The sequence below is a fragment of the Taudactylus pleione genome, unplaced genomic scaffold (genome assembly GCF_031769625.1).
Source record: "Taudactylus pleione unplaced genomic scaffold, aTauple2 ptg000329l, whole genome shotgun sequence".
NCBI classification, from domain to species: domain Eukaryota; kingdom Metazoa; phylum Chordata; class Amphibia; order Anura; family Myobatrachidae; genus Taudactylus; species Taudactylus pleione.
In genome coordinates, this window is record NW_028284730.1 from 6,797,271 (window position 1) to 6,811,547 (window position 14,277).

Sequence of the window (14,277 nt, forward strand, 5' to 3'; positions counted from 1 at the left end):
TACATTGCGTGCAGGGACCTATATGTGGATTCGCCCTCACTCTGAGTTGTACACATCTATGTGACCGCATCACCTTTATCCATCAGCTTGTGAAAGTAGCCTCCATCATTTCTAGCGCACACTAGCACCTATGTTATCCCTGGTACAGGACATCCATAACTCCGCCTATATGACATGACACGCCCTTACTCAACTTAGCCGGTGTGCGAATACCCTGTTACCACCCAATTATATCCATTTAGTTGCAAGTGGTAATACGACTGAGTTGAATATGACTATGAATCATCTGTAGTTGCTACACACTCGGGCACATGTCTTACAGGGTATGCGTTCGGCAACCCGGTGGTCTGGATGCCGATGCTCCTATTACCGGTGCTGAAATCCCATCGTATGTTAGTCATTTTGGGATGGCGTCAATTGGATTCTAACAACCGGGTTCCCGAGTGTCGGCATCTCATACCGATTCCGTCTAACATAACAGCCTTGTGTGCAACTCTGCACCAGCCCCCCATGAGAAGCAAGAAGCACTGTCAATGGTCACTCTCACAGTGCTGGGTTTTCTGCTAATTCTGCAGAAGACCCAGATGGGGACACTCAGATGTCATCACTCCAGACCCTGACTGCAGTCTCGGGCTGCGAGGTCTCCCATTGCAGGACCTGCAGATCATTGATTTATCTCCAGAAGGCCGGATGCTCTGAACCTTGGTTGATCTAGACACCCAACATTCATGAATATATGGGTGGTCACTAAAATAGGATGCAAAGGTGTTACTTGGCCAACTGATACCTGAAATGGTCTTCAAAACATGGAGGTGACTCTGCTGGCTATAAAATGGGGTGCAGACCAGAATTGCGGCGTCTAGTTAAGAAATGTTGTTTTGTGCTCTCTTTTTAGGTCTGTTACATCGGGAAGTGCACGGCCCTTGACAGTGTACCTGAGCCAACCCTTGGTTGTGGCAAGTTACTAGGACAAGAGGTAAGAGACACCCTCCACCCTCATTGTGGGTGCTTCCACTGGTTTTAAACAGAAAGCGTCATGCCTCTTTATATGCATCATGCCTCTTTACATGTTACTTTCTCCATTACAGGCATAAATGCCTCACATGATAACGAGTTCACTTCTAGGGACATTGCCTTTTGGCTGGATATTGACATCTAAATTGTTAATGGAGAGCGCCATGCACTGTTTCCTTACCCGGCTGGTACTAGTACCCCGGTCTGGCGCGATCTACAACCCTTGTGGGCTACTGCGCATGCGCAGCCATACCAGACATCTTTAGCTCCATCCTCCATAGAGAGAGGATGTGCCCCTGATATCTCCATAACGGAGAGACGGTGTTACTCAGGCCAGTAACGCTATACCGCTACATATATATGCCAGGGTGTCCATACTTTACTGCCACCACTGAATGTGTATACACACAGCTGTGTTCTTCCCATCACCACTATACCACTGTATATGAGCCAGTGTGTGCATACTCCACTACCCCCACTGTATGTATACACACACAGCTGTGTGCTCCCCAACACCACTATACCACTGTATATGAGCCAGGGTGTGCATACTCCACTGCCATCACTATATGTATACATACAGCTGTGTTCTCCCCATCACCGCTATACCACTATGGGCTGTATTCAATTAGAAGCAAAAAGCCGTTTTCCGTGAAAAAGTATCGCCGATTGCGGCTTTTTGCCTGGTCGGAACTTATCTCCGTATTCAATTCCAGCCGGTTTTCGCCTACGTGGAAAGTCAATACAATGTAATAGGCGAAAAAGATTTGCCTCTGAATAGCAGGTGAAAACAAGTGCAAAATTTAGAATTTGGGGTGCTAAGGTGGAGAAACCTTTTAGAACCCTTGGGACAGCCCCCATAGGACAACTGTGTAAAAAAATACCAGGAAAAAACTTAAGAACACCCCAAAAAAGTACTTCAATTTTGGGGTGAAAATGCACAAAGTGGGGGCTCAAGCATAAACACTAGCGAGATAGACTTCTTGGGGGTCTGCAAGGAGGGGTCAGGTGTTTTTATCATTGCAGGTGCTTGTAGCAGGTGCATTTTTCAAGTTTTTTAAAACTTAACTTTAGAGACTTTAAAATATGCTGGCACCCATTTACAATACAAGTACCCCAAATTTGACAAGATTACTTATTTTCACCAAAAAATACTGCTTAATGCCATTCTTCACCACTTGTGCAAAGACGCTAATAAGAAGCTATTGAAACAACTTAAAATAGCTTTATTAGGGCTATTGGGACACATCTACATTGATCCCCAATGTTAGTGCATCTTTTTGGGGGGGGGTTCAGGCTCATTTTCCCAATTCTGACAGCGCTTTCCGTCTGTACTTAACTCGCCGCTTGCCGTTTTCGCGTGGTTTGGAATTGAATATGGTGAATAGCGGGGACTCGCATGGTAACTTTCCGCATCCAAAACACGCAATGTCGGCAGAAAGTCTGGCAGGCAAAACTTTTCCGCCGGTGCCAAACTAATTGAATACACCCCTATATATGAGTCAGTGTTCATATTTCACTGCCACCACTGTATGTCCAGACAAACCTGTGCAACCAAATATACGTTCCCGGATATATCTGGTTCATCCATTGTATATGTGCATTGTGTACCTGTTGTACATACCTGCTGCATTAACCCAGTGAAATCCTGCAAACCTGTTCTACCGGAATCGGTATGAATTGGCTTGCTTCCCAGCAGCGCCTGGCCGACAAAAGCAGAGTTCCCGGCAGCAGAAGCCCGACAGTGCAGGAAATCCCGATCGTCGCTAAGGTAAGTATAAACTAACCTAACCTAAGCCCCTAACCCTCCTTAGGGGTGCCTAACCCTAACCTCCCCCCCAAGTGCCTAAACCTAACCCTCCCCCCCCGCGGCTGTCCGCTCACGGCACCCGGCATCCCTTCAATCGGGATGCCGGGCGCCTGTCTCCCGGCGTCAGGGAAATGACAGGCGTCTAGATATAGACGCCCGGCATTTCACCCTCGCCGGGATATGACAGTCGGGAAGCCGGCTGTCGGTATTAAGGCAGCCGGTTTCCCGATTGTATACCGTTCTACCTGGTAAAACAAACTAAGACCTGGTTAAGTTATCTATTGTGTGCACTGACCTCCATCACACACCGCTGCCACCTATATCAACATCTATAGGATCTGCCAATATCAATCAGGGTGAATGTTACATCTCCAGTTGTCTGAACTGGCCTCTTACTTCTAACACCTTCTCTATGTATTTCTAATTTGAAACTCACACTTTGCTTTGTACCACAACACCCAATCGACAGTTAGCTGTTGTCTGTTGCAAGTTAGTCAATGAAAGCAAGCTTCTGGTTGGTTATGATACTTACTGTATGCAGAAATGTTGAACCCAAGTGGACCTTCCTGTTTAATAATAATTTCTTCTTCTTCTTCAGATCTATGATCCAGAGGGACATCATTGCAAAAACGATTGGCCACTCGATTGTAGCATCCCTTAAACTCATGTGCGTATACAATAGAGATACTGAAAAGTTGCATTTTACTTACGTTATGTTGGATTATGTATTTCTTACCAAATTATTCTGTTTGTTTGTCTTTCTTGGCTCTTTGTTAAATATAGGCAAAATTACTTTGCTATAAAATACATAGCATATTAATACATAGCCAATTAATCCTTGTCTACTCTCCCTGAATGTCCGATAGACCCTGAATTTCTCCTGAGGAATTGCATCATTATAGCTCTTCCTCCCAGTTGTGATGCATGAGTTGCCACGCCCACTGCTCTTTCCACTTGGACCTCCCCTCTCGGATCTCCAGCCAGATGGGAGGTCCCTAAAGTAGTCAAGTATGCTATATTTTTCAGATTTTCTGCCCTTAAAACAGCCATGAGAACATGGGATCAGTGTGCGGAAAGCATAGTTTCTTTAAAGTTGCTGCAATACTGGTATATGTATCGCTCAAAAGCCATGGTTATCCATAATTATCAATAGTTCCATCGCCAGATGCTGGGGGCGAAGGTGTAAACTTCTTCGATATAAACATATACTGTATAGACCATGACTAGTACCATTATATCCAGAGCTGAGATTCCCTGTGTCACTCTACACGGTTCTGAAATTTCATTTATTCAATTAATACCCTAGATCCCCTATTTACTGCACTCAATTTAGACAGGCCAGCTCTAGTATTGTGTTCTAGATCTTCCTGCTCCCAAAGGTGCATACACACACAACGATTTTGTTACCATCGATTTTATGAACGATTTTCTATCAGATTATCTGTCAGATTTTTTAAAGTGTAATGAACGATTTTTTTGAACTACAAACGATTTTTGCATATTAACTTAATGAAAATCGTTGAGTTGGCCAGTCTGACTGAACTACAAACTACAAACGTGAACGCGCATGACGATAATCGTTCATCGTTTTAACTCAGAAAGTGAACGATTTTTTGAACGATAAACGATATCGTTAACGATAATCGTTCAAAAAATCGTTGTGTGTGTATGCACCTTATGACATATATTTCTGTTCTGTTTCAGACACACTTCCCCCACAGTGTCCGGGAACTAAGGATGGATCTACATCATAATTCAAAGTGTCAAATTGAATAGGACCATAATAAAAATACTTCAAATAAAGCAGACAATGAGTAATGAGTCTTTGCTGCAGTCTGGTGGATGATGAATGTGATCATGGAAAGAGATGCTAACAGGTCTCAAAACTGGGTCATTCACTAAATCATAGAGAATTTTATGGGCAAGATAGAGCGCTGCCTACAATAATGTGCAGGGTAGTTCTCAGACCACGTCCACCAGGACGACTTTTTAGGTTCTGCAAGGAGAGATATTGAGGGAGTAAGATTGTAAAACAAATTGCTCCAGAGCTCATGCATGTCCAACAAATGCATTCATGTCACTCTAGCCTCAGTCTAGAGAGCCTCTCATAACCACAGGTGGTGTGTGGATCTTTTTGAAAGAGCCATACCATGAACTTACCTGTCCTCCTAATAGAACAACATGTTGGGAGTCTTTGACGTTACTACAGTTAAGAACCACTGGTCTAAGAGGATTGTATAAGACAAAAGACATAAAGAAGATATTTAATTACCATGATTGGTGATGGCCCATTGGGAAAAAGGGTTGTTGCAGTCATAGGAAGAAAGTAACTGAAATAAAAGAAGTTAAGGTTGAATCATGTTTGTATAGCACCGTACACTTTGGACCTGTATATCTTTTCTATTGGCCATAGACACCAAGATACCATTGTTGAGTACTCAGCGGGGTCTTTAGCACTGCCCAGATAGTTGTGGTTCGAAATATCTTACAAGGAAGAAATAGCCCCCCCAAATGTGCTTTTGTATGTAAAGCACATCACGTCTGATGCTGGTGGTGGCACAGTCCAATACACTTATCTCAGATGCTGCTCAGGCATGGCTTTTGTAATAGAGGGAACTTACAACATCAAGGGCTAGACTTCTCCCCACCGGCCACCGGCCCTGAGCTATGGGAGGAGCTTAATAGCTAGCATTATGTACCCCTCTTTTGCCGGGTCGCCAGTTGTTGTGCCCAGTATTGCCGTGCCCTCCCCCTCTCTCTTTCACCAATATCGCACCATCATCTCTTCTATTTTTCTCTTCACGTTTTATCCTGCCTCTTTCTCTCTTCACCAAACCCCCTTTATCCCCTCGTCTTTCCCTCCCTCTTTCTCGGTCTCTCCTTTTTTTCTCTCTCCCCCTCTTTGCCCCATCTTTCACTGTTTTCACCTCTTACTTTTTCTCATTCCCATTTTTTTGCCTCTCTCTCTCTCATTCTGTTTAGGTTAGGTGTTTTTTTTTTTGTATTTTGTGTCTGGCACAGTAGTTGACCATGTTAGTGTGGGACACTGTTACTGAAGATCAGCAAGTATGTTCTCTTCCATGCTTGTATGTGTTTTATGTATTATTATTATAATTATAAGAAATAATGCACCTGTAAAAGCAAAAGCAGCTTTACTATTTGTGTGCAGCCATCTACGGAGGATGTGCTTTAGTATAGACATGGGCGCTCTGATTCTGACATGGGACAGGTATGTTACATGCAGAAAATCATGCTCCCTACAGTATCACCTTCTGGCTCTTTTGTCTCTGAATTAGTTATTTATACCTCATTGTGCTCAAACTGAGGGTTTTTTAAGCTGAATCATGTCCAACCACTTGCAGCCACATCATTGCCATGTCATCCCAGAAGTGCGCGGGCTGCCTATGGATGACTTCACAGGCCCAGGATTAAGTGGTGTTCTAGCACTTGCCAGCATAATTATAATGTAAGTGGGGAGTGGGTAATGTAAAGTGGGTGGCATGGGTGAGCCAGCCCAGGGTAGTGGCGGCTTTCGTTGATGTGGGAGCTGAGTGAGGGTTGCGTGGAGGACACACTGATGCGGTTGGCCGGCTCTCACTGCACGTCAGAGACAGATATTTACCAAAATGATATCATAGGTTTTGGGGCAAGACCAAACCTTCATTTCAGAATAGTCAATAAGCAGGAAAAGCCATAGCAGTGACGCAAAGCTCAGACTCCTCTCCTTCATAGTTTAGTTATCACTGTTCTATTCATGTTCTATCCAGTGGTTTTGAGGTTCACCAGTGGAAAGGATTTGAACTATGGGCGCTCTATGTACATTTTGATATACAGGGATGAGAAAGAACTCAAGAGGGGCCAGCATTATCCATGTTCATCAGAGACCAGAGGGACAATGGTCAAGAACGTGGCAACTACAGTTTAATGCCAAAAAATGCAAGAACATGCACTTGGGTCTCAAAAATCCAAAGGCTAAATATAGTATTAATGGCACTATACTAGAAACTACTGAAGAGGAAAGGGATCAAGGATTCACTATTTCAGGTGACTTAAAGGCAAGCAAACATTGTCACAAAGCAATGAGGAAGGCAAGTCAGATGCTTGGTTGCATAGGGAAAGGAATCAGTAGCAGAAAGAAAGAAGTGATAATACCACTGTATAGGTCATTGGTACGTCCTCATCTCAAATACTGTGTTCAGTTCTGGAGGCCATATCTCCAGAAGGATATTAATATATTACAGACTGTACAAAGAAGGGCAACTAAAATGATGCAAGGTCTACACCACAAAACGTACCAGGAAAGACTAAAAGATCTTAATATGTATAGTTTGGAGCAGAGAAGGGAATGGGGGGACATGATAGAAACATTCAAATATATAAAGGGTTATAACAAGGTAAAGGAAGGAGACATTCTTCAAAGAAAGAGAAGTATTAGAACAAGAGGACATGTTCTGAAACTGGAGGGAGGTAGGTTCAGGAGAAAATTGAGGAAAAATTACTTCACAGAAAGTAGTGGACAAGTGGAATAGCCTCCCATCAGAGGTGGTAGAGGCGAAGACAGTAGAGCAATTTAAACATGCATGGGCTAGACATAAGGATATCCGTCAGAAGAAGTAAGGATCAATAAGGGTTGAGGTAACAATATGTTTAAAAATGGGGCAGACTAGATGGGCCAAGTGGTTCTTATCTGCCGTCAAAATCTATGTTTCTATGTTACTATGACTAGGCCTAAACTCATGTCTATCTTGGTCTCTTCATTAGTCCACTGAATATGTATGGGGGAAGTATTAGCAACACCAATCTATAACAGTGTCCATAGTATTGTGTTTGATCTATGCATGTGCATCATCAGACACTGTGAAAAGTAAAGGACTTTTAATTAAAAATAAATAAACAAACAAAACAAACTTTATTATGAATAAATTGTTAAACAAGGGTATAATAAGAGTCCTCTCAGGATGATAAACAGTCATTAAACTAACATGCTCATAAATGTCAATTCACTAACTGGTGTGCATGGAGAAAATGTATCCACCCTTCAATATTATATATTCATTCTGGTAAGATCCTCAAACATTTACATATAGTATATACAGTATTTGTGGATTATTTTGGAATCACTTTACACAACGTATTATTTTAAGCATAGGGCCAAATATATAAAACCAGCGAAGTTGTTACTAGTTACAGGACCTGCAGACATACTAAGGGGGAATTTAAAAACCTCCCACCTCATCCTCTCCACTGTATCAACCATGTAGCTGTCACTCCCCTCATGATATTGGGTCTGCAGAGTGCTAAGAAAGCAGGCAGGAGACAGAATACTGACTGAGGGCCTGATTCAAAGATATACACTAATGCAATTGCGGCTGCGATTTCGCACGAAACGCAGCTGCGATAATATGCTAATGAAGAATCACTTGCCTTCCAGTACTTAGAGACTCCCACTGAAAGCATCTCATGTCCACCGCTCACGCACAAAACCGGAAACATCGAACACAGATCAGACGGCCATCAGCCTTCTGACTAAAGGTGGGTATACACCTAGCAGATATATCTGTAGATCAAGTGATCTGCAGATATATCTGTAGATGATGGTTGTTCATATACACTGAACGGCCATCATCTTCCAGGCAGCTGCAGGTCCCGCTGGCCGGGGGGCAGGTCGGAGTGAATCTGCCTGTACACACTTGCCGATGGACAGATATGTCTGCAGATATATCTGTCCATCGGCTGTGCAGCACAACCAATGCGATATATCTGTGAACGATGCTAATGCAGCCAGTATTTACCCCACATGCAGAAAAACTGTATGTATTTGCACCTCTTGCAGTGCAACATGGTTTGTCGAGCTGCACAGTTACTTGCGCAATCTTACTCTATTACCAGATTTGAGTCAGGGCCTAAGTCTCCTGCTGCTAGCAAAGAGTCAGTGACTAAATTATGCACGCCCAGAAAACAGCATTTAAGCGGTCAGGCACGCCTGCGTTTATTTAACCCCCCCGTTGCCTCCCCCAAAAGCTGACTACCTTGTCACTCACTTTGCGAGTGGATCCTCTGTGCAAGCGTAATCGCGGACCAATCACTACGTGTGCACAGCGCGACTTACACGCATGTGCAATGGTGAACAATCGCTTGCTCTGCGTCAATTTCGGCATTGCGCACATCTCTGACTCAGGCCCCGAGTCCCAATTGCTCCAGAAGAGTGTGCTTTGGCAGAATTTAACAAGCTGCTCCATCCTTTAATAAACTGACAACGTCACAAGAGCGCTCTCTGTGTACACTCGGGGGTGCGCATGCACTGTGGGGGTTTCTCTGAGTTTTTGCACATGCACAGTAGCAAATAATTACTCAATTGCACAAACATCGACACTGTATTCTCCTTTGAATCCGGCACTCAGTGAGGGCAGGGCCCTACAGCTCCACTTACTGGGATGGGGACCGTAATGGACTTGCACTTGCCTGTTATGTAGGTATGGTAAAATATTTTGTGAGCATGCATGAGTTCTCTGGCCCCTCTTTTGGTAGACCATCTGACAGATGCTCTACTATACATTAGTAAATGAAAGCAGTACATCATACTGTATCACTGCATTGCATTGTGATACAGTGTAAGTACCACTGAATACAAATGATCATTAGTAAATATAATCCTAAAAGACTGTTCTGTGTGAAAGCAACAAATGCACTATGACCCTGATTCCGAGACGAAGGACAACCGCTGTCTCAAAATCGTATGCCGAAATATGGAATTGCTAATTCCCCTTGTGCACCAGCGTGCGATGGAGAGTACAATTGCTGAGACGCCCACTTTCAGGCTCCATGGATTGCGCAACTGCGATGGTGATTATAAACACTCCACCATCAGCCCACCATTGGATGCTCCATAGGCACTTGCGGGAGTCTGGGGTGCTACTTAGGCCATTCATCTCAAATGCTTCTAAACATGGCCTCTGAGACTGTGAATGTGTGATTGGGAAGGCAGCTGCGATGAAAGACACGCCCTTGACACTCCCATAACACGCCCAAGAGATGGTCTTTTTTTATGTGAACACTTTAGCTCACCTCTCAGTCCACGGATCACAGTTGTTAACTCTAATCATAGCGATGTCGTATGCCATTGTGTACGCTATCGCGCATCTGGGTTAGTGCATGCGCACTAAGGGTTTCCTAGACTTTTTGTGCATTAGGAAAAAAAATGCTCAATTGCATAACCGTTGGGTCTCTGAATCAGCCCCTATATACCATAGTTGGTACTCGCTTGGAATGTCCAGTGGACTTCTGCATTAGGGCGAGAGTTTTTGGACTCCCAGGAAAGAAGGAAATACATTTTGCAGCACCAAGCAAAGGTCCACCTCAGTGAACGCAGTGATAGGGGAAGTTAGAATTATCATATGCTTTAGCCCATCCACTTGATAACATTAATGGTATATATACTTAAATAACTTCCACTATAATGCACAATCCTACATAGTGGATAAACTGACCTATAGAGATAAATATTTCTGGAATAATAAAAACATAACTATATATATATTTACATATATTGTCAAAAAATCAGGTCCATGAGTGTCATCTCCTGGGGTAAACGGAAGCACTTATCTTGCAGCATCCGATTAATAGTACACCAATCCAGTGCCTTGGTACAAGTATCCACAGCAAATTTTATTCCACAGTATAAAATAAAACAAAACATAAAAATAAATCCTTTCCTGTATACATAAATCCCCCTTTCTAAGGGGTATATTTACTAAAGTGCAGGTTTATAAAAGAGATACTGCCCATAGCAACCAATCATATTCTAGCTAGTATCTTCTAGAAGATGCTAGATAAATGATAAGTAGAATCTGATAGGTTACTATCGGCAACACCTCCACTTCTGTAAACCCACACATAAGTAAATATACCCCTATGAATGGGAGGAACTAATGTCCAACTCACACATGACATCATATAAATACAGCACTTACATAAAGCAGTGTCTTTCAACAGGTCTATCAGCCTGCTCCCCAGGTAGTGAGAGACTACCCAGAGAAACTGACACCTTTTATCAGCCTCTCACAGGTGGTCTGGCAATCAAAGCTGCTCATTACCTGGATAATTACCACACAGACGTTGAGAAACTGGAAATATATACCTCTCATCAACAACTTCCCCAGTGCTTTTGTCACAATATATATATCTCAGGTACTGCATTCTTAATATAATAAATAGCAAACAGTGAGTGTATTCATCTGTTTCTCCAATTGCTTCATCTACGTTGCAGAGGTCATGTTATCTTCTTAAGTTGGGTTTCATAACCTGAAATCATAAAGAGATTTTGTCACATCATCCACATGGAGAGCGGTTATAAATATCTCACAAAGGGCAATAATCAAGCCTGCTGTTAATTTGATTTAAAACATATAATATAACTAAGAAATAGGTGGGTACAGCGCCACTACTTGTATATTTAGTGAGTGAACAAACTGTAGTGTGTGCAGTATACAATTATAGCAACTGGGCCTACGAATGTTCAGGTGTCAGCTCTGGGTCAATAGTAAATTACTAGTGTGAGTATTTAGGAAACAGTGAAAAAAGTGTGAATTGACCGTTTGAGCGACAAGTTTGCTACATGTATTAGGCGTATTCTGCAATGTGAATGATACAGTATATCTCCTGTAAATTAGGTATATACCAAGAAGTTCAAAACGTTAGGAGAATGTGCTCCTGGCAAGTGAATGATTTGTATCAATTTGAGAACAAAAAAGTGCTAGTGCAGAATTGATTAAATAGGAGTAAAAAAATAAGACAATTTATTAAAGCACAATAAAAGAATAGGCAATTAAAAATTAATAGAATACCATAAGGGCTTGCATGATTCTTTTAGACATATAAAAGACACTAAAAAGTTGAATAAATAACATTAACGGCACTGTAAATTTAAGAAAAGAACGAGTTGAAATTTTAGCAGCTTATCTGAATTTAAGAGAGAGGTAGTATTCCACAGTTCATGAGGCAGCAATCACTCCCAATGCATTTCGTCTTATGATTTCATCAAGGGGTCATAAGATGAAACGCTTTGGGAGTGTTTGCTGCCTCATGACCTGCGGACAATGTAAAAATCAGCCAGCTACAAGCGATCACACGCCAAGACATAGTGGGCGTGCTAATGCCTTGCCTTTGCTGAATTTGCATACGCTGGTTGCGAGCATACGCATCTAGCGAGCGGGTCTGAATCAGGTTCTGAGTTTGGCAACTACTGATTTAGGGAATAAGCACGTCTTTACCTCTTTGTAAAAATCCATTCTATACTTACCTACTTTTAAATGGTACCTTCCAGGCTGCCCCTCAGTGGGAAGTGCTAGGGGCATAGCTCCATGAAACAAGTTATCTCAGGCCCATCCCATGCAACATAATGCCGCTATTTGTGCCATTCCACTGCAGGAGTGCGGCCATGGGACATGATTCAGAGGTTTCCATTCTTGCGCAATTACCCGATGTTGTGTCTACTGCGCATGTTCTGCAATGGTCTTGCGTTGGTGGTGGCAGTGTGGATCTAGAAGAAGTTTGATTAACAGCCTACGACCGTTTGGGGTGGTAACGTGGGTGTGGGACTAAAACGCAGGTGTGTCACAACAGTATTGGGTGCGTTTTGCAGCCAGCCATCTGGCCCCCATGACGCAGTTGCGTCGAACATTCTGAGCAACCATAGGGTTGCGCAGTGGTCCGATGATGTGACCAATGTTCTCGATGTTAGCCCGAAGCTGTGTCTTCAGATGCAAGTGGCGAAACTGAGAAGCTGCCAATAGGCGTCTCTTTACAAAAGATGGCTCCTGCGGCATTTGCATATCTTCTCAGGTCCATTGCGACTGAAGACACAACACAGACCCAATATGTGTCCACCTCTGAATCAGGCCCATGGGGAGTGATCCACTGCGATGTGACGTGGTAGGATCAGGAGAGCTCTCTCAAATTCATGAGTCTCCCAAACATTCTGGAAGAGTCGGCAAGTATAACCCATTCTCTGATTGTGAAGGTCTTAGTTCAACCACCAATTTACACCAGTAGTTCTCAGGACCCCACACAGTTCACGATTTCCAGGTCACCTAGCAGGTGCACAGGTGTATTTATTACTTAGTGACACATTGTAAAAGAACCACGGGTGGAGCTTATTAATTCACTTGTGATTCTGGGCGGGATGCATTCGGGATGCGATGCATCAAGCCACCCTTCGCATGCATGCTGGCGTTGATTCTGACGGTATGCATGAAGAAACCACAAAGGACAGCTCTCTAGGCAAGAGCTGTCCTTTGCAAGTGAGGGACTTCCACCCAGAAATCCCTCTGGCATCCCTCTGCGCATGCACATAAGGACTTGCTGCGCGAAGGGTGATGGGAGGGATCCGAATGGATACCTCCCGGGGGGGCGGCCAGAAAGAGAAGCCCATAGGCTTCTATTGGGCAAAGCCATCTGAATCTGCATCAAAGCCCCGGAATGTATCGCATTCTGGGGCTTGATGTATATGAGAAATGCATTAAATAATGAGGTTCACTGCATTATTGACTCCGCGAGACGACTGCATCTGGCTAACCACCCCCCTGTCACATCACAGGAATTGCCTAATTACAGTGCTTCCCCCTCCATATGTGGCAAGAGCATAATGGTGGTGAAACATATTTGAGATCTGAGTAGAGTGTGTGGGATATACAGCGGGTAAAATAAGTATTGAACACATCAATATTTTTCTCAGTAAATATATATGTAATGGGGCTATTGTAACCCCCCTTTTTACCACTAAAGGGTCACCAGGTTACTAACACCTTTGTTACTCCTAATGTACCCACTCTTAGCATTCCTCTAAGTGGTGTACATCCCCAATGTCAGTGCCTCCACCCAAGTACATATGGTTTATGTGGGTCTACTTGGGAAAACCCAATGGTTAAAATATATTGTAATGTGATGATAGTTGAAACCGGAAATGTTCTCATGTAAATAAACACTCCAAGTTATTCATTTGTAAACATCTTTCTTATTCTTAATTATTTTAAGAACAGTATTTAAGTTATAACCTTTACATTGCTATAATTTACAATGAATACATTCGAATGAGTTTGCACCAATAACATACTATTAATTTGCATTACGTCAACCTCTTTTTCTCCTTTTGCACTTAAAGCTATAATGTGTGATCCCTGCTCATGTACAACAATATAACTACCGGTGTGAGCCACCGAGCTTCACATATATTTTCTACAGCTTTTAAGATTTGTTATACATAAATAATATACTTTAACTTTCAGTTGGTATATATATAAATCGAACAAAGCATAACACTAGATACCACATAGTTACCTCCTGAATTCACATTTGCATTATACCATCCAAGTTTCGTTTATACCTTATACAGATGACGGTCAAACTAATGCCTTCCAAAGGATAGATATGACCCCAGATGAGGCAAGTGACTGCTG

The 14,277-nt window shown here is 42.8% G+C and overlaps 2 protein-coding genes across 2 annotated transcripts in view; one reads left to right on the plus strand and one right to left on the minus strand.

The window, feature by feature from the left end:
- Window positions 1–4,603, plus strand: part of LOC148509304 (zinc metalloproteinase-disintegrin-like ohagin) — a 77,126-nt gene extending 72,523 nt beyond the window's left edge. Inside the window, exons 17-19 of the mRNA XM_088443227.1 lie at window positions 896–976; window positions 3,423–3,491; window positions 4,529–4,603. Coding sequence (XP_088299353.1) covers window positions 896–976; window positions 3,423–3,485 — 144 coding nt within the window. The 3' untranslated portion in view covers window positions 3,486–3,491; window positions 4,529–4,603. The remainder of the gene's footprint in view (window positions 1–895; window positions 977–3,422; window positions 3,492–4,528) is intronic.
- A 3,138-nt stretch (window positions 4,604–7,741) lies between these two features.
- Window positions 7,742–14,277, minus strand: part of LOC148509305 (zinc metalloproteinase-disintegrin-like VLAIP-B) — a 76,126-nt gene continuing 69,590 nt past the window's right edge. The window contains exon 25 of the mRNA XM_088443228.1: window positions 7,742–11,125. Coding sequence (XP_088299354.1) covers window positions 11,099–11,125 — 27 coding nt within the window. The 3' untranslated portion in view covers window positions 7,742–11,098. The remainder of the gene's footprint in view (window positions 11,126–14,277) is intronic.